This window comes from Colius striatus, chromosome 11 (genome assembly GCF_028858725.1).
Source record: "Colius striatus isolate bColStr4 chromosome 11, bColStr4.1.hap1, whole genome shotgun sequence".
Classification (NCBI taxonomy): Eukaryota; Metazoa; Chordata; class Aves; order Coliiformes; family Coliidae; genus Colius; species Colius striatus.
Window position 1 is genome coordinate 2,255,794 of NC_084769.1, and position 25,497 is coordinate 2,281,290.

Consider the following 25,497-nt stretch of genomic DNA (forward strand, 5'->3'; position numbering starts at 1 on the left):
GTGATTCTTACATTTGAACTTCACCTCCACCCCACTAGAGAAATGCCCTAGCTCCCTGGATGTGATTTGTTTTAAAGCCTAGCTGTGCTACAGATCTGAGAAACACAGGTTGATGAAACAGTGCCTGCCCTCTCCTGCCACGCTGCTGCCCGTGCGGGAGCCCTGCAGCAGTGCTCCTCAGCAGCTGCCCTCGTTCCTCTTTTAGGCCTCCGCGTCTGGCGCACAAATCCCGGCTCCGTCTTTGACTATGACCCAGCAGAAGACAACATCCAGTCCAGGAGCTTACACATGATCTCTGGTTTGTCCCACTCTGTGCACAGTAGGTTTCATCTTGAGCAAAGGCTCAACCAGGCTGAGCTCTCTGCCTCTGCAGGAAGGCCTGACTTGACCTGCCTTCAGCTCCAATTAGAGCTGAGAGTTCACAAGGGACACAGCTCCGGGGAGAATCCAGCACTAGAGGAGGAACTGGCTGTGGCTCCTCCTCCCCAGCATAGCTCTATACCCACCTCTGCCTGCACGTGCAACAGAGCTAATCATCTCACTGTTCTATGCCAGTGCTCCAACACAGGCCCAGAGAGGACTGCTCAGATGATCCCCAGGTGGCACAACACAAGTGCTTACCTGTCACACGTGCTCCAAAAATACCGTCCCTCAGTTACCTTGTTTTCTTTCTAAAACTCCATCCCTGCTCATTGTTTGAGGTGCTGCATCCTCAATGACAGAAAGCAGGGCCCCAGGGTGGCTCAGATGTGTGCCAGCTGAGGAAGGAAAGCAGGGGGTGATTAATTAATTGGCATAAAAGTTTTGGAGGTGGTGAGCACAAAAGGACAGTGCTCTGAATATCATGGGTAACAGGGACATCATAACTGTGAGTTGAACTTGAGCAGGGTGTCCATAGAGTCCTTTTTAAGAGCCCTGGAAAATGCCTCTGAGTAACCACAGAACCATCCAGTGCTGGATTCCCATGGTCCTTCCATCCCCTTGGTACCACAGAGCAGTGGTTGGACCGAGCCTGCAGCTGCAGGCAGGTTTCTGCCGGACACATCTGATCTAGGTGGGACCTGCTGTGGCAGCGGGGTTGGACTGGTTGATCTCTAAAGGTCTCTTCCAACCCCACCATGCTGTGATTCTGTGCTAAGCAGAGCCCCTGGGGGCTGGTAACGGGGCAGAGTTTGGAGGGGGGGTGTCTCAAAGCACATGCATGCACAGGCCCCTGTGGGGGTGTACATGGGGTATATGTGTGTGTGTACATGTGGGGGGGGTGGGTACATGGTGTGTGTGTACATGGGTGGGTGTTTGTGTACATAGTGTGTGTGTACATGGGGGGGGGTGTGTGTAGATGGTGTGTGTGTGTGTGTAGATGGTGTGTGTGTGTGTAGATGGTGTGTGTGCACAGCCCAGGCGTGGTGCGGGCGCTGACGGGGCCGTGCCGTGCCGCAGTGCAAGCGCAGCGCCGCAGCCGCGAGCACTCCCGCTCCGCCAGCGCCCTCAGCCTCAGCGCCGGCCCCGACGACAAGTCCGAGCCGTCCGACGGCGTGGAGCAGCGCCTGTCCTACTACAGCAACGGCGGCTTCTTCACCTCCACCGCAACAGGTACGGGGCCGGGGGTGAGGAGAGACGGGGCACGGCCTGGCACGGCTCAGGGCCGCTGGTTGCTTCAGCCAGGCAAGAGTCAGGGCTGCTGGGGGGAGCAGGGGCCTGGGATGTGTCTGTGAGGAGGACACACCCCAGGGGCTGTTCAGCACTGAAAACAGAAGGCTGAGGGGGCACCTCGTCATCACTTCAAAGCACCCAAAGGGTGGTGTCAGGACGAGGGGGGGCCACTTTTTTCTGTAGTGTCCAGCAACAGGACAAGGAGTAACAAGCACAAGCTGGAACACAAAAAGTTCCACTTAAACACGAGGAGAAAGTCCTTTGGTGCTGAGGTGAGGGATCCCTGCCTGGCCCAGGCTGCCCAGGGAGGGTGTGGAGGCTCCTTCTTGGGAGGTTTCCAACCCCACCTGGACACGTTCCTGTGCCCCCTGAGCCGGGGGAACCTGCTTGAGCAGGGGCTGGAGCAGCCCTGCAGGGCCCTTCCCTCCATTCTATGATTCCATGTGATTTTAAGTGCAGTGCCCCTGCAAAATGTTGAGTTCTGGCCACATCCAACAGCTACACAACTGTACTTGAGTGGGCAAAAGGCAGATCTGACCCAACAAGCTACCCCTCGACCTTCATCCCGAGCAGCTCTGACCCTGCTGCAGCCTGTAATGAACCACACAACACGTTTCTCTCTTGCAGTGGGCTACAAACACGCCAAAACCATCGAGCTGCCACAGCAACGGTCGTCCTCGGTCGCCACCCAGCAGACGACGGTGTCCTCGGTTCCTTCCCACCCCTCCACGGCAGGGGTAAGGCAAAAACCTTCCCTCCCACCCTGTGCCTGCTCCTGAGCTTGACTGGGAGTACGTGTGACACTGGTGTGGGGCTGGAGCTGCCTCGGGCTGACAGTGACCAAACAGAGGCTGAAAACCCTTTGTTTAGCAGCAGGACCACTAACAGACCCTGGTACGGTGGGACTCTGGTGCCTGGGTATTGAGAAGCAGCAGCTTGTGGCCTGAAGCAGGGAGACAGAGAGCAGCCCCTGCCCTCAGCAGTACTGGGGGAGCACTGGAACAAGGCAAAGGGTCACTTGCCCCTAAATCCCCTCCTCCCACTTTGGGTCTCACCCATGGGCATGGCCAATTGTGCTGACCACGGGGCCCTAATGAGCAGGGGACTGCAGGATCTGTGTGAGGAGGAAAGGCTGTGGGCCCTGGGGCTGTGCAGCCTGGAGAAGGGAAGCCTGAGCTCAGGAGCACCTCAGCAATGCTGGGCAATCTCTAAAGGATGGATGTGGAGAGGATGGGGCCAGGCTTTGTTCTGTAGCCAAGGTCAGGACAAGTGACAAGACAAGGGGGAGTGGGAACAAGCTGGAACATGAACAGTTCCACTGGGGCACAAGGAGCAAGTCCTTTGGTGCTGAGGTGAGGGAGCCCTGGCCCGGGCTGCCCAGGGAGGGTGTGGAGGCTCCTCAGGAGGTTTCCAACCCCAGCTGGACATGTTCCTGTGCCCCCTGAGCCAGGGGAACCTGCTGTAGCAGGGGCTGGGGCTGGAGCAGCTCTGCAGGGCCTTTCCACCCCACCATGCTGGGCTTCCGTGAGTCTCTGGTTCTAACTCCCTTGCTTTTTGCCCCCCTCCCTTTCCTCAACCCCGCAGAAGACCTACCGGGCCATGTACGACTACATGGCGGCTGATGCCGACGAGGTGTCGTTCAAGGACGGCGACACCATCGTGAACGTGCAGGCGATCGACGAGGGCTGGATGTACGGCACGGTGCAGCGCACGGGCCGCACCGGCATGCTCCCGGCCAACTACGTGGAGGCCCTCTGAGCCCACAGGGGCCTCCCCACCCGTGAAAGGGAAGGGAAAACACTAACTGCAGAGCTAAAGATACTGAAACGCCTTTCCCACACCGTTCCTGCAGCCCTCCCGGCTCCAGCTGCATTTCTTCCCCTGTCAAAAACCAAGGTGTTTTGTTTTGAGCGTGACCTGGGCTTCCCAGCCTGTCACCATCAGCCACCACCACTGTGTAACCATGCCAGAACTGCAGTCCAGTGCAGGATCTGAATCCATGGCCTTGAGACTAAGACTTGGCACCACCAACCGCTCATTCTCCCAGAGGAAATCTCCTGGGCTGTTCTAAAACCTTTCAGCAATATTCAACAACGTTTAATCTTAGTAAAACACCATTTAGCTGGGTGGGGAGGGAATTGCCCACCCTCCCCCCAAAGCCTCTCCCTCTGCTTGCTGAGCTCTTCCACGTGTGTTTTTCCTGCAGCTGTTCTGGGGTCTGTCCTTTACCTGTACATTAGTGACAATAAAGCGAATGTTTCTGCAGTGGTGGATGCATTGAGTCCTCCTGAGCAGCAGCAACCAACCTCTGCCAAACCTGCAATGAGGAAGGGAAGGGCCCCAGAGGGTGGCCACAGCAGGAGTCACAGAGAGGGGCTGTCACTGCAGGGACAAACGATTGCACACTCAAACTTACCTCAGCTCCTGGAGCACTTGGTACCAACCAGTCTCCGAGAAGAAAGGAGATCAGAAGTCACTGTGTGCTGTGCCTGAGGGAGGCTAAAGATTGAAATCAAGGTAACAGTAGGAGGAGCTGGAAGCTGAAGGGAATTCCCAGCTGAGTATAGGGAAATGTCCTTCCTGGGAGGACTGCAGCACACACACACACACATACCCCCACACACCTGAACCCCTTTCCAGGTGCACCAGCTACACCCTCCTCTATACAGGTCCCTGGGCACAGGAGCTGAACAGGCCCCAGGAAGCAGCCTGCAACCAAACACCACCAAGAAAACCTACCAACAATTCATCCCTCAGCATAGCTCCAGCCCCTCCTTGGCACTCTTCATTTCCTTCATGAGACAGATGCACAAAGAAGGCAAAGAAGAGTAAGGCTTCTCCTGACAACAGCCTCCCGTGCCTCAAGGGCCTCCCCCCAACCTTGTGAACCTGAAGCAATGCTGAGGAAGGGCTGCACAGATCTGAAGGGAAGAAAAAGATAAACCACCCAAACCACAACATTAACACATTGGGGAACAATTTTCTGTTTTATTTGCCCGTGTGCAAGGTCTTAAGAGCACCTGCAGCAGTTCCTTTCAATAAGGCTCCATTTTGATAGCTACAGTACAATATATACAGATCAGGTTTCCAGAGTAAAACCTGAGAACTCTGTGAAGGTCTCTGAGAAGCAGCACTGCAGCCAGAACTCACCATCATAAATTACTAACCAACATCTGCCATAAATCTGTACATAATATACAAAGAGCTCTGGTCACATCCATTCTTTTCCCCAAGGAGTCTTCTCCACAGAAGGAGAACTGCTGCAAACAAACAATGTGGGAAAAACAAGTATGAGCAGTGTTGCAGAGTCTTCCTGCTGGAAGGGAACGTGTGTCCTTCCCAGCTTCTGAGTGGCATCCTCACAAAGCTGAGTGTGCCACCAGGCATTGTCCCCTGGCCCGGGGCAGGTCCCCAGAGCCCCGCTGCCCTGGGGCCAGCCGGGCGCAGGCACAGCCCTCCCCTTCCCCAAGAACACCCATCTGCAGCAGCAGTAAGAACACTTTGGATTGGAAAAAGAAAACAATAATTTAATTCCTCTGTGGGTTTGGTTTCACAGTCTCTGCTATTGCACAACTCTGTACACGTTTCCTTCCGCCACCCGAAGGAAAGCTGCATAGCGATGCAATACGAAGGGCAACAAACCACCCCCACCCCCAGCACATTTCATTCACACAGGTGTTAAAAAACTTCCAGAGTACAAAACACACAGTTTAAGGAAACAATTCAACCTGTAAGAAAAAGCAGGTTTGGAGGGGGGGAAATGGTTGTAACAAAAATCCTCCTCACTTAGAAACTGTTACCAACTAGTCGGAACTGTGGCGGGGTGGCGACTGCCAGCGGGACCGCAGCGTTGTCAGCACACAGTTTGTCATGGCAGCAAGTTTCTCTTGCATCTCGAAGAGCTGGGTGCCTGAGTAGCTGTGCAGAGCCTCGGGGCTGAGCTGTGCTGCCAGGGCGGCCACCTGGCTCAGCAGATCCGCCGGCGGCTGCTCCCGCGTGTCCGCGACCGCCGGCTCCGTCAGGTCTGCGGGGAGGCAAGAGGGGCACTGCAGCCTGGCTCTGCCTGCAAACCTCAGCACAGCCATGCTGCAGGGGGAGGCTGCTGCTCATCCATTTGGTACAAAGGCAGACATTGGAGCAGCCTGCAAGGTATTTGCCCCAGCCAGCAGGAGAGCTGCTGTCAGAGGCGGCCCTCGGGCCCCATGCTGCCCTGCTCTGGGGTGACGTTTGGTCACGACCATACAACAAAGCTAAGGCCAGAATTAGTCTTTGATGGCAGTCAGACACCACCACTGTCCTTCCAGGCAGGTGAGCCCAGAGGCCACCTCCTCAGCTGGACAGCAGAGGGGGAGTCACACCCCAGCTCTGCGTTCTCCAGGTAACCACACGCCTCAAGTATCTTTACTAAGAATCCACATGGATTCCTCCGTCTGAGCTGCTGGGCCAAGCTCCCAAAACACAGACTGCAACAGAAATCCAGGCACCTCAATACAGAAAGGGCACATAGGACACTCCCCTCGTCCTGCCCCCTTCTCAGCATGAGGCACAGCTGCACTGTCTCCCCTTCCCTGTGTGCACCCAGCAGCGCGGCAGCCGGAGCCTGCCAGTGCAGCCCCTGGAGCTCTGCCTGGGAAAACCAGCATCCTCCCCTCCAACATGCAACCAGGTTTATCCAGCCACTGCCAGAGGGCTGGAGGAGGCAGCAAAGTGCATCACCCACAAGGGGAGAGCAGAGCAAGCGAAGGCCCGGCAGGGGCAGAGGGCAGCGGGCACAGTGCCCGGCGGCATCAACCACCCAGTCACACGTACCTGCTGCCAGTTTGTCTTCATCTCCAGAAGGAGATTTCTCCTCTGCATTGCTGACAGGCCTTTCTGCATCTTCCAGCACTGTGATTTCCTCAGGTCCTCGAGATTTTACCTGAAGCTGTGGAGAGACAAGAGATGCATTTGCAGAGAAGAAGAGAAGATCACAGGGTGGGTGATGGTTTGAGCCCATGGTAAACACAGTCAGTAGCCCCACTAATAACACTGTAACCTTGAATCTTTGACAGAGAATCACAGAATCCCAGCATGGTGGGGGTGGGCAGGGCCCTGCAGAGCTCCCCCAGCCCCTGCTAAAGCAGATTCCCCTCGTTCAGGGGGCACAGGAACGTGTCCAGGTGGGGTTGGAAACCTCCCGAGAAGGAGCCTCCACACCCTCCCTGGGCAGCCTGGGCCAGGGCTCCCTCACCTCAGCCCCAAAGGACTTTCTCCTTGTGGTTAAATGGAACTTCTAGATACTAGATTACATTTCAGAAGTGTTATTTCTAACAGGGGAATCACCCAGAGCAACAAAACCCCCATTATTAGCAATTCACTAGGCCAACGTTGGCTTTTTGGGATACTAAAATGAAACAGTACCTGTTGCTCATGGTATCCTTTAAGAGCTCTTCTAACATTGGAAACTTTGGGAGAGCGGATGGGGAGGGTTTTGATTTCCAGTGGTGTCAGAGTGCTCAGGTCACCCACTGTCTTGATGTTCTTGGCTCGGATGAGCTGCCCCAGGCCCCTGGCGCTGCAGCGGGAGAGACACACGGCTCGTTACACGGAGCTCACGGCACCACAGCGTGGGGGGCGCTGGAAGGCACCTTGCGAGATCATCCATCCAACCCCCCTGCCAAAGCAGGTCCCACCTAGATCAGGTCACACAGGGAACATATCCAGGTGGGCTCTGAAGACCTCCAGAGGAGCCTCCACACCCTCCCTGGGCAGCCTGGGCCAGGGCTCCCTCACCTCAGCAGGGAAAGAGTTTGTCCTTATGTTTAAGTGGAACTGTTTGTGTTCCAGCTTCATCCCATCACCCCTTGTCCTGGCACTGGAGACAACAGACAAAAGTGCTGCCCCAACCTCCTGACATCCACCATTAAACTATTAATGAGATCTCTTCTCCAGGCTGAACAGCCCCAGGTCCCGCAGCCTTTCCTCATAAGGAAGATGCTCCAGTGCCCTCAGCATCTTGGTGTCCCTGTGCTGGCCTCTCTCCAGCAGTTCCCTGTCCCTCTTGAGCTGGGGAGCCCAGAACTGGACACAAGACTCAGCAGCTCCCACTGCACATCCAGCCTGTCCTCCTGCCAGGGCTCAGAACAGCGAGGGCCTGGCCCTCTGGACACTGTTTTCCAAATCCCACTTTGCCCTCAAGCGCAGGAAGCACCAACAGTCAGGTCACAGCCCCTTACAACCAGCCTGCTCTTACAAACAGCGAGAGCTCCCCGTGCTCCTGGGGGTGAGCTTCACAGCCTCACATGGAAGAGGGCTGCAACAACACCCAAACTCTCGAGTGTCTCCCACCAAACCAACCTCCCTCATCTCAAAGTTTTGGCAAGAGCTGTCCCACATCACCACGTTCTGCATCAGCAAACTCCCCTCTGGAGGGGTTTGCTCCCTGCTAAAACCTTTTTGCATCAGCAAACTGGCTTCTGGAGGTGGTGTAAGAACTCAGTCTCTACAAGAGCACATCCCCTCCCTTGCAAAGCAAAGCCCCCCCGCCCCGTACCAGATGTTGGAGGTGATGTGGGGCAGGATGACGTCGACCGGGGCTCTGCAGCCCAGCAGCGCCGGGTACACGCACTCGGCCCCGCACAGCACCGGCTCCTTGGCCATCTCCGTGATCTCGAGGGAACACACACGGGGTTATTAATCTGTCACCCAGCTGAACACAGCAACCAAAAACAATTTGAAGAGATACAATGAACCAAAGCATTTCTTACTAAACACTTCTTTGACCTCTTAAATTTAGGGTTAGGAGATCCTGGGGACAGAAATCCTTTGGTTGGAGTGGTAATATGCTGGGTAGAAAAAGAGGAAAAAATATTGCTCAGGACTGCAGGAATTGAGTTCACAGTAAGACTCTAGCTACAGACACCTCAGCCTGAGGCAGAAAGGGTCAGGCCCAAGCACAGCCAGCTGTGCCCACACTCACTCACTGCTCCCAGCTGCGAGCGTGTGACACGGCGGCGTCACCTCCCGCGGCTGAGACACAGACACACACAAACACGGGGCAGCAGCTACCTTGGCCTGGATGTTGGACAAAATCCTGAGGCTTCGGGAAGAGGGGGAGGAAGAGTGAGATCTAATGACAGGGCTCCTCCTGTCGATGTCATCTGCCAGCCCTTCCTGGTAAATGGGGTCTGCAAAGGACACTCGGCGGATCTGTTTGGACAGAGAGGTTTTCAGAGCGTGAACTCAAACCCCTGCACTCAACTCTGGTGAAGTCAGTGTGGGGAGACAAAGAGCTTGTCATCAAAGAATCACAGGATCTTAAGGGCTGGAAGGGACCTCAAAAGACCATCCAGTGCAACCCCATGCCAGAGCAGCACCACCTAGAGCAGGGCACACAGGAGCTCACCCAGCTGGGTTGGAATGTCTCCAGAGAAGGAGCCTCCACAGCCCATCTGGGCAGTTCCAGTGCTCCCTCACCTCAACAGGGAAGAAATTCTTCCTTGTGTTTCTTTGGAATCTCTGATGTTCCAGCTTGTCCCCATTGCCCCTTGTCCTGTCATTGGCCATCCCTGAGCCAAGCCTGGCTCCAGCCTCCTCACACCCACCCTTGATGTGTTTGTAACCATGAATGAGCTCACCCCTCAGTCTCCTCCAAGCTGCAGAGCCCCAGCTCCCTCAGCCTTTCATCACAAGGGAGATGCTCAGCTCCATCATCTCTGTGGCCCTGTGCTGAACTCTCTCCAGCAGCTCCCTGTCCTTCTGCATCTGAGTGGCCCAGAACTGAGCACAACAGTTCTTGAAGGACACAGATCCTCCCACCCAGGGACAGAAGCCACAGCTGCCTTCTCCCTAATAGAAACCTTAAATGCATTTTTGTAAAGAGCTGCTCAAAACCCAGTGGGAAGGGCCTGGCTTAGAGGGGTTTGCAGCCACAGCTGCTGCACTGGAGACTGGGCAGCAGAGCAGGTCCTGGTGCTCTGCTTCAAACAGAAACTACCCACCCCAAGCCCTGATAACATGAGCCCATCAGTGCCTGTACATTCCCCAAAGAAACCTGTACAGCTGCAGCCTGAGATGGCTCCCAGTGAGAATGCAGCACAGGCTCAGCCCCAGCCCCTGTCCCACACACAGGACACACGGCTGTACCTTATTGGCAGGGGACAGCGAATCGTCCTCTTGCTGCCTCTTCACACCTCTCTTTAAGATACTGGTGGATGGAGAAGCTGAAGGAGACCAGGTGCAGCGTCCCTGCACAGCAGTGGGGCTCTCACCAGTGAGCACTAAAGAGTCCTGACCTGTTGTCTTCTGAGGTGATCCCACACTGTTTTCTCCTACTGCATCTTCTCTGCTTAAGGCCACGTCTTCAGGCACTGTAAGCTCAGTTTCCACTACTTCCTCTTTTATCTCTTTATCTGGAGGACTGCAGGTTTCTCCCACAACAATGTCAGCTTCTCCATCATCCTGATTGCTCTCTCCCTCACCCATCTCCTCCTCAGGTTTGACAGCCAGCACCTCGGGTTCCCCCTCCAGCTCTCCATTCTGACCGACTTCTTTTTCTGTAGCTGCTGGTTCTTCGCTTGGAATCCCCACGGGCACACAGCCCTCACCAGCCTCCCCTGGCACACCCTCAGGCAGAGGCTGCTCACTTGGGTCACCCTGACCAGGGGGTTCCTTCACTTCCACCACGGGGTCAGCACTTTCACCCGCTGCAGCCTCCGGAGTGTCTCGCTCCTCCTCCCCTCCCACACTGCTCCCTTGCAGGTTCTCTTCAGACATTTCCTCTCTTTCCAAGTCCAAGGTGCTGTGCTCCTGAGGAGTGTGCAACGGTGTGCTCATTGCACAGGGTGCCATGGACAAGCTCTCCTCAAAATGTGAGCTACTGGACACCTCTGCCGTGCTGAGGGGTGTCAGAACAGGAGTGCCCGGGGGCTCGCTGGGGCCCTGAGCGTGCTCAGGCTTTGGTTCTGTGGATGAATCTGCCTCCTGCTTTGACTTCTTAAAGCAGCACTCACAGGTCCTTGGTTTTTTCTGCCTTTTGCTCCTTTTGTGCTGGCACTCAGGTACTTGCAGCAAGGAAGGGTCACCGTGGGCAGCACGTGCTGCTGCTGCACCCTCAGGCAGGGCAGCTGTGCTGCAGTCTCCTGTGCTAGTTTGCCTCTCCACGTGCACGTTCTCCCCTGCTGCCTGCGGGGCTGGATCCGGCCCTGGGGCAGCGGGGCTGGCATGGGATGCCTGCATTGTGCTGGGAGGGCTCTGCTCCCCCTGGCCAGGGGCAGGCAGCCCGGGTGCCAACGCGCCCACCTCGCCGCTCATGTCACCTTTACTGGTTTCCAAGAGGCCGGCAGACTCGCTCCCTTGGGAAGACGCCTCGTGGCCGTGGCTCCCTGCCTGCACATCCTTCTGTTTACCTTCAAGAGAATCGCTTCTGTTCTTCCCTTTTGCAGGTTTTCTCTTCCTTGTGCTCTCCTCCTTGCTCTCGGAGGCGTCAGCCTCGGAGTTTTCGATGCTGGCCAGCAATCCTTGGGAAGCCCTTCTCGTGTGGTACCGGGTGCGCTTCGCCTTCTGAGCGCTCCAGCTGCAGTCCTGACCCTCTGGGGCTGCCTTCAACTCATCTTCTGACTTGGTGCTTCTGCTCAGCTCCTCGTCCAGGCTCCCGGCAGCAGGAGGCTCCCTGGAGCTCGAGACCTCTGCAGCAGCTCTCTCGGCCAGGCTGCTTTCTTTCTTGTCTGCACTTTCCGTAGCTTTCTGCTTTTGGGATCCATCATCCTTGGCTTTCCTTTGCCCAGGTTTTTCATCCTCTTTCAGCCTCTCCCTCTTCTGGTGGCCGTCTTCCTTCTCCTGGCTCCCAGCCGCTCCCTCTGCAGCCTCTGCCCGTCGCCGTGCAGAACGCCTCAGGATCTTCTGGCCGGGGGTCGCGTGTGGAGCCTGGTTCTCGTCACCCGCTCCCTGCTCACCGGGCACAGCTGCCTCTGGGGGGGTATTTTCTTTAGAATCTGTATCCAAGGCATTAGTATTTTCCATGTCTGATATGGTATCTTCAGCTTTTTTAATATCTATTTCTGTAGAAAGGAGAGTTTGGGAGTGAGTAAAGAGAATATGCTCCACGTCATCTACTGCAGGAGACTGTTCTAAGCTATTTTCCAGGCTGCTGGAAGCAAAAGACTCTCGGGTGCTCCTGTTGGAGTCAGAGCAGCCCAGCAGCTTGTGCTGCCTGCTGCCCTGCAGCTCCAGCCTGCTGCCCTGCAGCTCCAGCCTGCTCTGCCTGCGCGTCAGCCTGCGTGCGGCCGGCGCTAGCTGCTCGGCCTCACATCCTGAAGCCTTCTTGTTTTCATCTCCAGATTTCTCTGCTTTAGCACCAGGCTTCCAGCTGTTTGTACACTGCTGTTTACCTGCCCCTGCAGCGTTCCCAGGCACCTCTGCTAAAGTGTTTAAGGCAGAAAGGCTGAAGGGTCTGCTCTCTGAGCTGCTGTACTTCTCCAGGGTAATGAAGGACTGCCGCCGGCTCACGGGCTGTGGTGTGCCTGAGATGATGTCACTGGATGTGGAACTGCTGCTGGCATTTGATGTGTTTTCATTCCCTCCCAAGGATTCCTTGGAAGCTGTTTCCACACCAGGTTTTGCCAGTCCCTCTCCAACCAAGGGCTCCTCTGGAATGGCCTCAGCTGCGTCTCTCTTGGTGTCCCCCTCGCAGTTGGAGGTTGAGCTCTGATCTCTGACAGTCACAGGGGGCTCTTTCAGGCAGGCAGCACTCTCCAGGGGATGATCTGACTTGCAGCCCTCTTTGCTGGAGCACCCTTTGCTCTTTGCATTTTCTTCCTGTCCCAAAAAGCATGAACAGAGTGTTATGTAGCTTTGCCATGAAGAGACCACAAACCCCAGCTCGGGTGGAACAGAAAACAACACACCCACAAGCTCCTTCTGATTATGTTATTACCTGTCCTTTGGTAGTTAGAAACCAAAAGACTATTTTTTTTAAGCTATTTAGCCCTAAAACACAACTGCAAAACCCACTTTAGTTATGTTTTTTGCCAGACACTAACCAAACCTACTGCTAAACCAGTTGTTCTTACAAGTCTGCTGTGTCTGCTGTGCACATGCAGCTGCTAGGGGAGGGTGTTCTGGGACAACACTGTTGACTTCACTAAGGCAGTGCTAGGCAACTCATGCTTACTACAGCACCACAGCATTTCTCTGCTCCAACTGTTGGGTGTTTTTACCCCCAGGAAAGTACGAGGGGTAGCACATACTCATGAGGCCCTGGAACACCTGGAGCTCTGCAACAAAACTGAAATACATCCACACTGAAATTAGCTAAATCCTCCCATTTTGAGGTGAAGCTGACATGCTGAATTGATGGGGCCTTTCTAGTGTGAACTGTGTACAACCACACCATCATGGCCCTCAGCCCCATGGCTCTGGGATCCCCCCAGGCCTGGGGACTCCCCACACCTCCCTGGGCAGCTTGGGACAGGGCTTAACAACCCTTCCAAGGAAGAAATTCTTCCTCATCTCCAATCTAAAATCTAAAGAATCTTGCCATGAACTACCAGAGCCACTAATATATAAAGAAAACATCACTGCTATAGCTGGAATTGCTATTACCATTAGACAATGAGCAATTACCTGAGGCTCCTCTTTAGCATCTTCTTTTGTGGGTTCTATTAAAGGTGATTTTTCCCTAAAACAGAAGTTACTTAAATTAGAAGTGTTGCAGAACAGGGGGACACCTTTACTGCATATACTGGTCACTTCTACTTACAAAGAATCTTCCTGGCTTTGAGTGTACTGAGAAAATAAGGTATTATCTTGTGATGTGTCCAAATTGTTGTACATAGCAGGGATGCCAACTCTGAAACAAAGCCAGAAATAGGTAAATGTAATGCATTAAATCATGAGAGTGATGACAACTCATGATTCAAGTCCTTACTCCGAGACCACTGGTTTTAGTTGCATTAAATCTCTTTTGTTTGAATTGCAAATGTGCTTTTTGGGGCAGGGGGGGCGGGGAGTAGGTGGGAAATGCTGAGAGTGGGATACCACCCCACAGAGACTTCACCAGCACATGCTGACTGTGCACCCTGAGCTTGTGTCAGGCACCACTGTGAACCAGCTTCACTTACACTGAGGTTTTGCTGCCTGGGCACAGAAAATGCTATACTATACTATAATTTTCTCACATGAGAACAAGGATTACTCTGAAGATTCCCTTGCAACTGAGACTTTGGAATGTCCTGCTTTCACAGCATCACAGCATGGTGGGTGTTGGAAGGGACCTTTAAAGATCATTCAGTCCAATCTCCCTGCCAAAGCAGGTCCCACCTAAATCAGGTCACACAGGGACGTGTCCAGGTGGGTTTGGAAGACCTCCAGAGATACAAGGCTTTAGATTGAAGTCTTTCCCCCAGATCAGCTAAGAAAACCCTTTCACTTCACTGATGTAAGACAAACAGCCAGCGTCCACTTCATCCTGCGGGCGACAGTCATGAAGCAAAAATGCAAACTCCAAACAACCAGCTGGGACCAACAGACACCAGAGTGCATTTAATCAAAGTAAGCAATGCACATCAGAGAATATTTTAGCTGCTTTAAAACAGTAAAGCAATGGGTTAGCTTGAAACTGTATAACCTGCATGGAAGATTAAGACTTAGCTACAGTAGTCTGAGCTACAGGAATCGAAGTCACGTCCGTTTGACACACCCAAGTGAAACCACGTTACATCCCATTAAGTTTGAAACACAAGCAACCACACACCTCTTTGACCTAAGCACTTCTTTTTGATGTTCTGTCAGTACTCTGGTTTTGGTTTCTGGAGGGATAAACACAAAATCAGCAGATCTCTCCTCTTCCAAGGGTATCTCACTTTTCGTCTTCGAAGATGCGAATTCTAGTTTCAACTACAGAAAGGGAAAAAACCCAACCCTGGGTTAGAAACACAACAGATGCATCTAAAGTGATTCCATGGCTCAGGTGCAGCCACCCTAAGCAGAGCTCCCAGCTGCAGCTCACTCAGCATACTGATTGGCACAAATCCCTCACTAGGTGCTGATTTTCTTCATGAGTGATTTCGCTTTCCCTCCCAACACTGACACCTAGGAGAGAGTGTTCAAGGGGCTTCTAAGCCTTGAAGTAAGCTTCTGCATTTCATTTCCTTTCACATCTTCAGGCTGAAAGCCTGCAACAAGTAAAGGTACCTCAATACTCAAGAGGGTTACTGTTTACTGTGGTTTACTAAACCTGGGCTGCCTTGGGAGCACGACATCCTTCTAGTGACAGCTGTGGAGCAGGCAGCACAACCTGCAACCAGACCCAGGTGTGGGTCTCCTGTCTGGCTGCCTCTCCTCCCATCTGTCACACTGCCCTCCATCCTTCCTCCTCACAACCCAGCAGAGAATTTGAACAGGAAAACGGAATCCAAGGGTATTACACAGCACAGGCTTGAAAGGAAAGCATTTCAGAACTCCCTCACCATCACTGAGAGTTTGCAGGTGCAGGATGGAAGGGCTGTGACCCTCCCACAGCTCTGTGAGCACTTTACCTTTGCAGAGGCTCCTGACATGTTACTGGCCTTGTCTTTTGCTTCATTTTGCAGTTCACCTGCCCGTGCCAATATAGAGTCTCGTTTGTGACTCAAAGTTACTCCCATTCCGCTGATCTTGGCATCCAGCTGAGAACTTTCCACCTGTGAGTAAAAACACACCGAATGCATTATGTGAAGACACTCCAGACCCATCCCCAAATGTATTAATTTCTACAACTAAACCGTCCCACATGCTGTTTTCCCCTGAATTAAGGTAGAGGATTGCTCTGGTTTGGGCCCAGATGGAGTTCAGTTTCTCTCTAGCAGCTGGCCCAGGGCTGTGGTTTGGATTCAGTGTGAGAACAACGTTGCCAACATCACAGCAACAGTGAGGTGGAGCTAGCAGCTGTGTGGTCCTCAGTTGCCACCTGTGGTTCAACCACGAGAAGGACAACTGAGAAAATCTGTTGTTTTAAAGAACCTAACAGAACCCAGGGCTTCAAATGCATAAACTGTTAAGAACCAACTCCTTTGACAGTGTTTACCCAGCAGAGTTTGTCACTCCAAACATGAAGCAAGCACAGGCCAATGCCAGTAACAAACCTGAGCACCTCCCATGAAGTTACCCACTTGTGAGGCCAACCAGATACTTACTCCTTCAGAGAATGGGCTGCTGCAGTCTTCAGCTATCTCGATGCTTTCAAACCCAGGCAGCAAGAGTGGGATCTTCTTTTTGGCTTGGCTCAACACGGATCTGCTCAACAAACAAAGAGATTTCACCTCTTTGAGGTGGGATCAAATAAAGAGAGGCATGCAACAAGGGCAGCAGAGCAATGAAGCTTCACTTGTCCACGGCCCGAGATCTCTCCCTTTAAAGCTATGCAAATGTAAGAAAGGATCAGTATCTTACTTTAACTCTTCAGGGTAGGTTAAGGACGTGGTCTTGGCAAAGGTTGCATTCCAGAAGTGGGCACACTGGTTACGGATGTGTTTGCTCTTATGCTGGAACATGACACAGAGGAGGGGAGAGAGCTGCTCCAGCAGCTCGCTGTTGTAGGAGCCCGTGCAGTGAGACTGCAAGCACTGCACAATCTCGGCCAGCAGCTTTTCCAGCTGAGGGAGAGAAGCAGCAAGAGGTTTACTGAATTCAAACACTGCCCATATTCACTATTTCAAAGCTTACACCAACAATCACTTCAAGCATTGTTATCCCACAGAATAGCAGGGCCTGGCTGACCACGTTTAAACACCACGCCAAGGGTGCCACAGTCACACTCAGCGGCGCTCCCCTCAAGGACCTTTCTAGTGAAAACCAGATCATTTCAAAACTAAAGCTCTGCCTTCATGACATTTCTCAGTTTTCAAATGGCAGAACTCTTGTGCCACACGCTTCCCCAACCCCCAGCTTCTTTACCTTGCTGTTAAGGTTACTGTATGCTTTAGATGCATCAGCAAGCCTGCCAAAACAAACAAGATAGTTACATTTTGGTGTCTCATTTAGCATAAGAGAAGCATAAGAACATATAATGCACTCAAGCACTGCATGCTAGTTTTAGGGTAGAACCTGACAATAACCTTGTTGTGAACTGAAACCATCTGCTGCTGTAAATAAGTTGAAGGTATTCCTTTAACCCCCACTGACAAACACGTGTTACCTTTAAGAGAAACTAATGGCAAGATCAATAGCAATTAGTCCAAGCTTAAAATGAAAGGTTTTCTGATGAAGTAACTTCAAACTGCCTGCTTTGTGGTGCTCTGAACCCTCTCTCCAAAGAGATTTTCCAAGGCCACACAAATATCTGCATTAAAAGGCTCAAGTACCACCTTCACTAAGGCTTTTCATGGAAAGAAAACCCTCTGTACTGCATCCTGAAGGATGGGAGGAAACTGCAGTTAGCAATTCATTTTATGAGCCTGGAACCTCCAACCTGAAAAGGTTCCCAGACATCCATTTGCTCTCACATGCCTGCCTTCAAAAATACATATCCCACACTCACTTCTCCCTTTTAAGCAGTGATTCTAAGAAAGACAATGCTGAAACAAAGGCAGATGAGATGGGAGATGGAGAGGTGGTGTTCAACCTGACCTTACACAGGAACAGGGGGATTGTTGCCTCCGAGATAGGGACTCCTGATGAGTTTTAGTCCTGCTTCAAGTTTCAGCTTCCAGGAAAAGGCAGCATCCTATCCTGTCCTGTCCTCCCAGAACACTCAAAGCTGGACTTTATTTCTTATCCAGAGCAAACTCTACATCTCTTGCATCATGAGCAAATCAGAGGCAGCCCCTCCCACTGAGCCCCTCATAGCTACACCTTGTCTTCAAGACATTGCCTTCAACAGTGAAAAAGCAAAGCCATGTGGAAAGAACCCTCACACCATTAAAAACGTGCATAGCAACAGTTTCTCAGCACTTCCCTCTGCTTAAAAACTTACAGGCTTTTAGTGCCCATGAACTACTTGCTTTGTCTGTTTCCTACAAACATTACACAGCTCCTGCCCAGGAGAAAACAAACTACTGTTGCTTATAAACATCTTCACTGAGGTGACACTGTAGAGACAACCATTTTCAATACCAAGCTTTCAGATGTCCTACAGGTTTCCTCTCTTGTCTGACTGGGTAGGTTTGGGTTTGTTTCTGAAGAAAAGCATGGCAGAGACTGCTGCTCACATGGGCAGCTGTAGAAACCCTGCTGAAGCCCCTGCAGGGGTTCCCCTCCCATGTGTGCCCCTGGGAGAGCCCCTGTGCACGGGCTCTAAGGGCACACACGGCCCTGTCCTGGTCAGGAGCCAGCTCGGCTCAGCCCCAGCATCCTGGGAAGTTCTCAGTGACTACCTTCCAGACCCACTCTCCCCACAGTGTCTGGGTACCTGCTAGCTTCTAGTAAAATACCCAGTGCTCTCAAAGGCAAGAGACCTGGGAGGAGCTGAAAATTCTTGGCATGTTAGTGCCAAAGCTCTGAAAGCCCTGAGCTACAGTCAAACGCTACAGACCACACAAAGCTTCACCAATCCCCAGCAATACAATGAATCCAGTTTTCCAACCCTCCTTTACAATACTCACTTTGTTTTCTCATAAAACACTGCCAGGGGTTTTGAAAAAATTGCAAACATAGTCCCAATCACTGAAGGCAATGAAACGTGGCTGATGATGTTGTGAAGAACAGCGATAACTGAAGGACCGACAGAGACCAATGTTTCTGAACAGATTTCTTTGGAACTGAACACATGGAAAGAGTTTAGTAACATCACCAGGAGTTTAAACAGAGAGGCAAGCTTTCCAAGGGGTTCCTTTTTCTTCTTAGACCAATCTGTAGGTGTCTGTGGAGCTGACATTAAAAACAAGAGAGTTAAGCTTCTTGCCCACCCGACCAATGTGTATTACAGCAAACCTCACCTCAGCTTTCTATGTGACAAACACAACTTGGACTCCCAAGCTGTGCCTACACACAAATAGCTTAAGACCAGACCTAACAGAAGACATACTTTTTTAGTGCCTAATTTTATGCTTTGGATACAATTTCTACTCCTCTTACTTCCATTTATGGTTGGTCACACAAATGACTCTGCTTTTAGGTATCTTTAATGCCTACAGGCAAAAAAGCAGGAACCACACTGCACAGGCATACATTTTGGAACAGGTGAGGAGCAGGGAAGAGGAATTATCAAGTGTTACCACATTATTCATTGAGAAGTGAGGTTTCCATCATATTTAGGCTCAGGAGTTTCCAATTCAGGTGTTTCATTCCTTCAGCAGTCCCACTCGACTAGGCCAAATTCATGGGGGGCCAGAGAAATGATCAAGACTCCAAGTGTTACACTGAATCTATACTGAATTATGCTATTTCTTCAGCTTTAGTAGTGGCAAATAGGAGCAGGAAACCTACTCTCCACTGTTTTATGCAAAGCAGCTTCAGGAGTAGCACCCTTGCAAATGTTAACAGTTCACCATCAGTTTTAGGTAGGTATTTTAATTAGACTGTGATTATAATCAAGCATTACTGCCTCAGATTACATTTGAACAAAGCAAAAGCAGCAGATCTCACAAGCAAAAAATGAAATCACAGCCAAGAGACCAACTACAACTTCAGCAGCCAGCAATGTTTTACCACCAGCTGCAAAGTGGCTTCAACATTTCCATTGATTTCAGACACATTTTGTGAGGCTATGCAGTATCTGCTCAACAAATGCAAAGATCTGATACTCAAATATGCAAACTGGAAGACAGCTTTTGCTCCTGTTCATCCCTTCAGTGCTTAGCTAATGTGTGTAGCCTGTACAGACCAATACCCTAGAGCCACCACTTCTGCATCTACAACTCTAAAAGAAACAGAAACCCCCAATTATTAAAGTATCTGCTTACATCTGTTTTTTGGTTGATATTTAGTACCATATGGTGCAAAGTTGATGCAGTCAACCATAACTGATACAATATGGGTAAGACCATCCATCATTGAAAACATCTGTGGAAGAAACAATCATCAGCAAAGCAAAAGAGCAACACTGACAGAAAACATCAGGTAAAGGCTCAAGTAAGGGAACACTTTAAATCACACACATTCACAGAAGCTGGAATCATCCCATTCCATACCAACAACACATCAGGATATACACTAAAGAAGCAAAACCAGCAACAGGCAGGTATAAGGTGTGAGATGTAAGAAGATGCATCAAAAGCCTTCAGGTTCAGGGCACTAACTGTCCAGTAAAACATGTTACCCAGTGTCAGCATGTGCTTCAGTTCAGTCACTGTGCAAAGCCTGATTTTCAGAGGAGTCCCTGGAGGGGCAGCAGCAAGGGTGCTGCTAACATTCAGGAAGCACAAGCCACTTCCAGTACATACAAAAGATGGGTCAGGGTGGTTTGGGGTTTTTTTTTCTCCAATATATCACAAATTCTTCTAAACAAAACTTGCTTTCCAGAGGAACACTGATACTGCAGGCCAGAAACAAGATGAGTTTCAATGTCACATGCTGAAGCTCTGAACTGTTTCAGTTGGGCTTGCTCAATCATGGGTAAGCTCTGCAAACGGCAGTTTACTGTCAGGATACAGCAGCATCCAAAAATTAGCCTCCACATTTCATACTTCCAAATCCCAGTTTTCTTTCTCTCTCATCTGTTTCTTATTTGTTCCTTTCACAGCATTTTTTTTCTCCACAGGCCTCTGAAGCATGAAGGATGTCATGTTCTGAAGCTAATGCTCACCTCCAGACACTGTACCTCCACATACGATTGTAGGTTGCAAAGGGAAAGACACATAATGTAAAGGCTTTCTCCTTCAAAAGCTTTCTGTGCTACAAAGCTCTAAGTAAACCAGTGTGTGAGGTTCACAGTGCCAGGAGTATGGCAGGTTATGCCCTCTGAATGCCACAGTGCAGCTCTAGTCACTTTCCTTATCAGAATGCCTGGTTTTAAGTATGTGATAGTTCAACCTCAAGTTACTTTACACACACACACACAGATTTCAACTGAACAAATCAAATTTACCAAGATGATGGCACTCCTTGAACTGCTACTACATCAGTTAGAGGACATATCCAAGGACTACTTAACTGCCACTTTAAAACTTAAGCTTTATAATTCATTTTGCTCCCTTGTTTCAAACCATTTCTAGATCGCTCTGGTCAGGAAAAGATTGTGTTACAGCTTTAAGCCTCAACCACAACACTCAAGTCACAGACAGCCCTACATTCGAGTTTACACTAAGTTCTTACATCTAATTTAAGATCTAGTTCAATATCACTGGTTTATACTCACTACTGGAGTTTCACCTTCTAGCCCAGATATTATTTTGGCACAAAGTTCTTCACAGCACAGGTTTTCTTCTGCTGTTGCAACTAAGGCAGCACAGCGAGCAAAGGCTCTGTACAGGTCTGACCACATGCGCAACAGGGATTTCATAGTGGCCTTTAACAACAGAAAGAGAAAGCTTATCAATACCAGTGTCTGTGCACAGAGAGAAAAACTCAGCTTGAAGCTGGCTGCTTCTGTCAGAACCTATGTCACTCAAGAAGCCCAACCCTGGAGCAGTGGTCCACTCTGATGATCAGCTCTGCTCTGATGACCAGACAGTACTTCACTGCTTCCATAACCCCCCACGTGCTTCTAACCAACGTGACTCTGCTTTCACCCTTACCTGTGGAAACTCCTGAATGGGGAAGATGTGAGACACTGGGAGCAGCAAGGCACTATAAACAGCACTGAAGTTGTGTTCCAGTGCATCCCCCTGATTTACCTCATTAGTCTGCAACGAGAAAACAATTTTCTGGTCAACAAAGCTGCAAAACTTGGCTGAGCAATAAGGCTGCTCTGAATACACCTCCTTTGTGCAAAAGATCTGGGCCAGCTCCACTGACAGTGGCATTTTGAAATGGAGCTGCTCCCACTCCCTTCAAGAGTTCAAGCTGATGCTGCTGTTCAGAAACAAAAAGCACTGTTGCTGAATTGCAACTTAACCTCAAGCACAACTGGTTACAAAGTGTCTTGTGGTTGTTTTTCAGTTGCAGTATGATGACAATCCACCTAAAGCACCTTTCTTCATCAACTCTAAGATTTTTAGACCTAATGACTATGTGATGAAAGGCTGAGGGAGCTGGGACTCTGGAGCTTGGAGGAGACTGAGAGGTGACCTCATTTCATGGTTACAAACCCATAAAGGGTAGGTGTGAGGAGGCTGGAGCCAGGCTGTGCTCAGGGATGGCCAATGACAGGACAAGGGGCAACGGGGACAAGCTGGAACAGAAGAGGTTCCAAAGAAACATGAGGAAAAGCTTCTTACCTGTTGAGGTGAGGGAGCACTGGCAGGGGCTGCCCAGATGGGCTGTGGAGTCTCCTTCTCTGGAGACATTCCAACCCAGCTGGGTGAGCTCCTGTGTGCCCTGCTCTAGGTGGTGCTGCTCTGGCAGGGGGGTTGCACTGGGTGAACTTTGCAGGTCCCTTCCAGCCCTTGAGAGTCTGTGATTGCTGTTGATTATCTCAACAACTGCTACACTAGCCAGTGTGCCTCTAGTAAGGAATCTGTTGAACCTTCCAGTTTCTATGGCTTTCACTAGGGCTTCCCATCCAGGAGTCTAACATTAATAAGAAGCCATGTTCTACCATGTCCCAACTTGCCATTTAGGGCATTTTCACATAAAGCAAACAAGTCTCCTAGTATTTAAAAGTTAAGAGGTCCTGGAGGGCAGGTTTCCACCCTTTGTAGCAGCAATGGTCTCAACTACATCTGTAAATGTGTTTATAATCTTAAAAAGGGGGAAAGACATTCCCAATGCTATAGCAGACTCTGTACTCAAAAGTGCTCGTTCTTATTGACTGCATCCACTCTAAGTCCTGCTCTGGATCATCAGCCCACCACCATTCTTCATCCCACCTCACTGCAAAGGTTCACACCCCAGTTAGGGACCTTTTATAAACGCAGCTCACCTTCTTGTTTCACAGATACCACCAAGGTTTATATCATATTACTGTTAGTTCAAGACATCCAATCCCTGATAACATGAACATAAGAGATCAGCACAAAGCTTTGCTGTCTTTTTTGAGGGGAGATGAGGAAGAGAATAAAAAGCCACTATACCTGATTAATCCATTCAGTCAGTGGATTAACAATAATACTCCACATTCTCCACAGATGCTCCTTATTCTCCACTTGCTTTGCATGCTGGTGAATAATGGAGATCACAGACTCGCTGAAAGCCAGGGGGGACGTAGGCCCAGACAAAACATAACCCACGAGTGTTTCCAGGATTACAAAGAATCTGGGGAAGAAAGAGAAATAGGTAAGAGACTCTTCTTTTCAGCTGAAGTTGGGGAAAAACTTCCATGAAGCTTCTGTGGGAAGCTCGTTACAAACAACCAGCACCCACCACATACCTCTCATCCGTCACACAGCACTTGAGGAGGTTATTATGGAATGGCAGCTGAAGCAAGAACAAAGCTGGTGTTCCCTTCAAAGAGAAATTCCAGAGGTCAAGACAACATATGCACTGATGAAATGGTTGCCTCACTAAAACACAGTCACTTGTAACTCACAGCCAGCAATCTGCAAGTGGTAAAAGTTGTCCAAAACGTCAGTTACAGGATCACAGAATCCTAAGGGTTGGAAGGGACCTTGGAAGATCAAGTCCAACCCCCCTGCCAGAGCAGGAACTGAATGAGGCTGTTAGTAGAGACTCTGCTGGCTTTTACTGCCATATGAGATGTGTGTGTACATACACATGTACACTTGCACAAGGGGAAGCAGCAAAAAGCTGGAGTAAAGCAGCGGTGTCTTCAGTGAGAATGGCAGAGAGGGGCATTCCTGGCTCTGGGGATAACTTTAGTGGTCTGAAGGGCTTTGCTGCTGTATGTGCTTCCTGCAGCACAAGTTTTCCCCTAATAGAACAACATGTGTCCAGATTGCACTTCTGTATTACACCTGTGATACTTGTTAGTCTGATGGATATTTACATTTGAAGTCTGGGGAAGGTCATCAATCTTTAGTCTTTCAACCATAGCACTGATTGAAAGTTCTCACAGCCCCTGAGATTTCTGAAACCACTAAGGACTTGCTTCTGTTTGGCATTTAGGATTTGCAGGCAAGGATCCATGTCAGGCAGTACTTATGAAAGACAGGTGCCAAGATGTGGAAGGCTACTTTCCATTACACTGTGGAACAGTCAGATGAAGATATGATCATGTCTTAAGTTTTTGCCCAGTACAAACGAGAGCTGTCCACAACACATGCAAATAATAGTCCTGTAAAAGTCAGAAGGCTCTCAGAGAGAGAGGTGGGAATAGTAGTCTGACATGACCCTCTTCAGGAAGCTCTGCAATCCTCTTCACATCACATTTGTTTGCAACAATTACAAGTGGCTTGTTAGCAAACAGTGTCTAAGACTTCAAAGTACAACTAGAGGGCAAGCTGGAAACCTCAGATCCCAGTGCTCCAGCTCATACCAGTTATACTATAGTTGGAGAAAAAACCATCTTCCCTGTTGGAAAGGTTGTGTTTTACAGTGCTTTGTCATTACTGCTTTGAATTTACATGCAGCACAATAAGGCAGGGGCACATAATGCAATTCAAGGTACATTATGATACCTGCAACGTGAATGAGCAACCTGAAAGTGGCTTACTTCAGGGTTTCAGCAAGACACCTTTCACATACCCTCTGTTAAAATCCACCACAAGTCATTCAGGTTTGCCAGTGTTAAAAGTATTGAAGCAAATGCATTTCATAGCTGGCAATTAAAACTTCAAGCGCCCTAACAGAGTTCTGGCTCATGTACTCAGGTCAGAAAAGGCCTCCAAATCTAAATAAAACACTTGAGAAAGAAAGTTGGGAGGAATTTTGAGATCTGAGCTCTTCAGTCAGCTCTGGCAGACAAAGTCTTGCAACTACACCCTTGAGTTGAAGCATTTGTTCACTCGTGTTAAGCTTAGGTCTTCCCTCACAGCTATTTGGCTGCTTTTAAAAGCTTCCAAATAAATGCCATGCATTCCCTGGTCAGCTATGCAAATGTTTTGCTACTTTCATGAGCTAAAAAGCTGTTTTTCTGCTGCAGAACACAGAAGTTGCAGCTTTAAAAGCCTCTAAACAACCTTTTAAACTTTTAATAAACATAACTGGTAGGATGCTCCCACTCATTCTGCTCCAAAAAAACACACACATATAAAACACAATCAGTGTCATTTCAGCCTTTCCTCACAGATCATTTCTTGTGCTTACTCTCCAGATTGCCATCAGCTGCGTCGCCCTCCCACTGCAGCACACAGAACACAGTGCAGCATGGCAGTTAGGGCTCATTAGGGACCAAAGCAGAACAGAGTACTCCTCACTTGGCTTCTGAATGTTCCCTGAATAATGCTTTCTATCAAGATATTCTCTTCTTTGTTGCTGTGCATTGAATTTCCCTTTGCAAAGTCTCTGCAACCTGTATTCTAAACCAAGACCTGACCATGAGAATTCCTCTTGCACTATTACAGCAATTTCAGCATGTCCCCTTTCAGCTACAGGCAATTCAATTACTCATCAGCAGTCAGTGCTGGAAACAAAGTCTGCACTCTGCAACACACAATAAGATGATCATCTACATGACTTATAAAATGCTGTGTACATTTGTGTAGACGGGACATCCTAATACCCTCCAGCATAAAGACAGAGGAATGAAGTCAGACTTACATTTAACAGATCCATATCAGCAACCTGATAAGCTGGTGATCCCAGTACTTTTGGAGGCAGCTCCTTAACAGTAATATCAATGAGGGACTAAAGAGCAGAAAAGAAGAAAATGTATGTAAATAGTTTGGGTTTTTTTCCCTGAGAGACCAAGTAACACCACAAATAAAAGCAAAATTAACAGACAAACCCAGCCAA

The 25,497-nt window shown here is 50.1% G+C and overlaps 2 protein-coding genes across 5 annotated transcripts in view; one reads left to right on the forward strand and one right to left on the reverse strand.

Moving 5' to 3' along the window:
• Window positions 1–3,898, forward strand: part of NEB (nebulin) — a 138,406-nt gene extending 134,508 nt beyond the window's left edge. The window contains exons 148-151 of the mRNA XM_062005209.1: window positions 206–298; window positions 1,441–1,593; window positions 2,281–2,390; window positions 3,238–3,898. Of these exons, the coding sequence (XP_061861193.1) occupies window positions 206–298; window positions 1,441–1,593; window positions 2,281–2,390; window positions 3,238–3,411 (530 nt within the window). The 3' untranslated portion in view covers window positions 3,412–3,898. The remainder of the gene's footprint in view (window positions 1–205; window positions 299–1,440; window positions 1,594–2,280; window positions 2,391–3,237) is intronic.
• A 731-nt stretch (window positions 3,899–4,629) lies between these two features.
• Window positions 4,630–25,497, reverse strand: part of RIF1 (replication timing regulatory factor 1) — a 38,845-nt gene continuing 17,977 nt past the window's right edge. For 2 of the 4 annotated variants that reach the window (XM_062004812.1, XM_062004815.1), the window contains 21 exons: window positions 25,303–25,389; window positions 23,015–23,088; window positions 22,719–22,899; window positions 21,282–21,389; window positions 20,903–21,052; window positions 19,509–19,608; window positions 18,210–18,474; window positions 16,564–16,606; window positions 16,060–16,262; window positions 15,804–15,903; window positions 15,168–15,311; window positions 14,384–14,526; window positions 13,391–13,480; window positions 13,255–13,309; window positions 9,778–12,447; window positions 8,701–8,841; window positions 8,400–8,477; window positions 8,186–8,301; window positions 7,054–7,207; window positions 6,463–6,577; window positions 4,630–5,677 (listed from right to left, as the gene is read on the reverse strand). In XM_062004812.1, coding sequence (XP_061860796.1) covers window positions 5,457–5,677; window positions 6,463–6,577; window positions 7,054–7,207; window positions 8,186–8,301; window positions 8,400–8,477; window positions 8,701–8,841; window positions 9,778–12,447; window positions 13,255–13,309; window positions 13,391–13,480; window positions 14,384–14,526; window positions 15,168–15,311; window positions 15,804–15,903; window positions 16,060–16,262; window positions 16,564–16,606; window positions 18,210–18,474; window positions 19,509–19,608; window positions 20,903–21,052; window positions 21,282–21,389; window positions 22,719–22,899; window positions 23,015–23,088; window positions 25,303–25,389 — 5,238 coding nt within the window. In that variant the 3' untranslated portion in view covers window positions 4,630–5,456. The remainder of the gene's footprint in view (window positions 5,678–6,462; window positions 6,578–7,053; window positions 7,208–8,185; window positions 8,302–8,399; window positions 8,478–8,700; window positions 8,842–9,777; window positions 12,448–13,254; window positions 13,310–13,390; window positions 13,481–14,383; window positions 14,527–15,167; window positions 15,312–15,803; window positions 15,904–16,059; window positions 16,263–16,563; window positions 16,607–18,209; window positions 18,475–19,508; window positions 19,609–20,902; window positions 21,053–21,281; window positions 21,390–22,718; window positions 22,900–23,014; window positions 23,089–25,302; window positions 25,390–25,497) is intronic. The other 2 variants (XM_062004814.1, XM_062004813.1) reach the window with 2 other exon arrangements.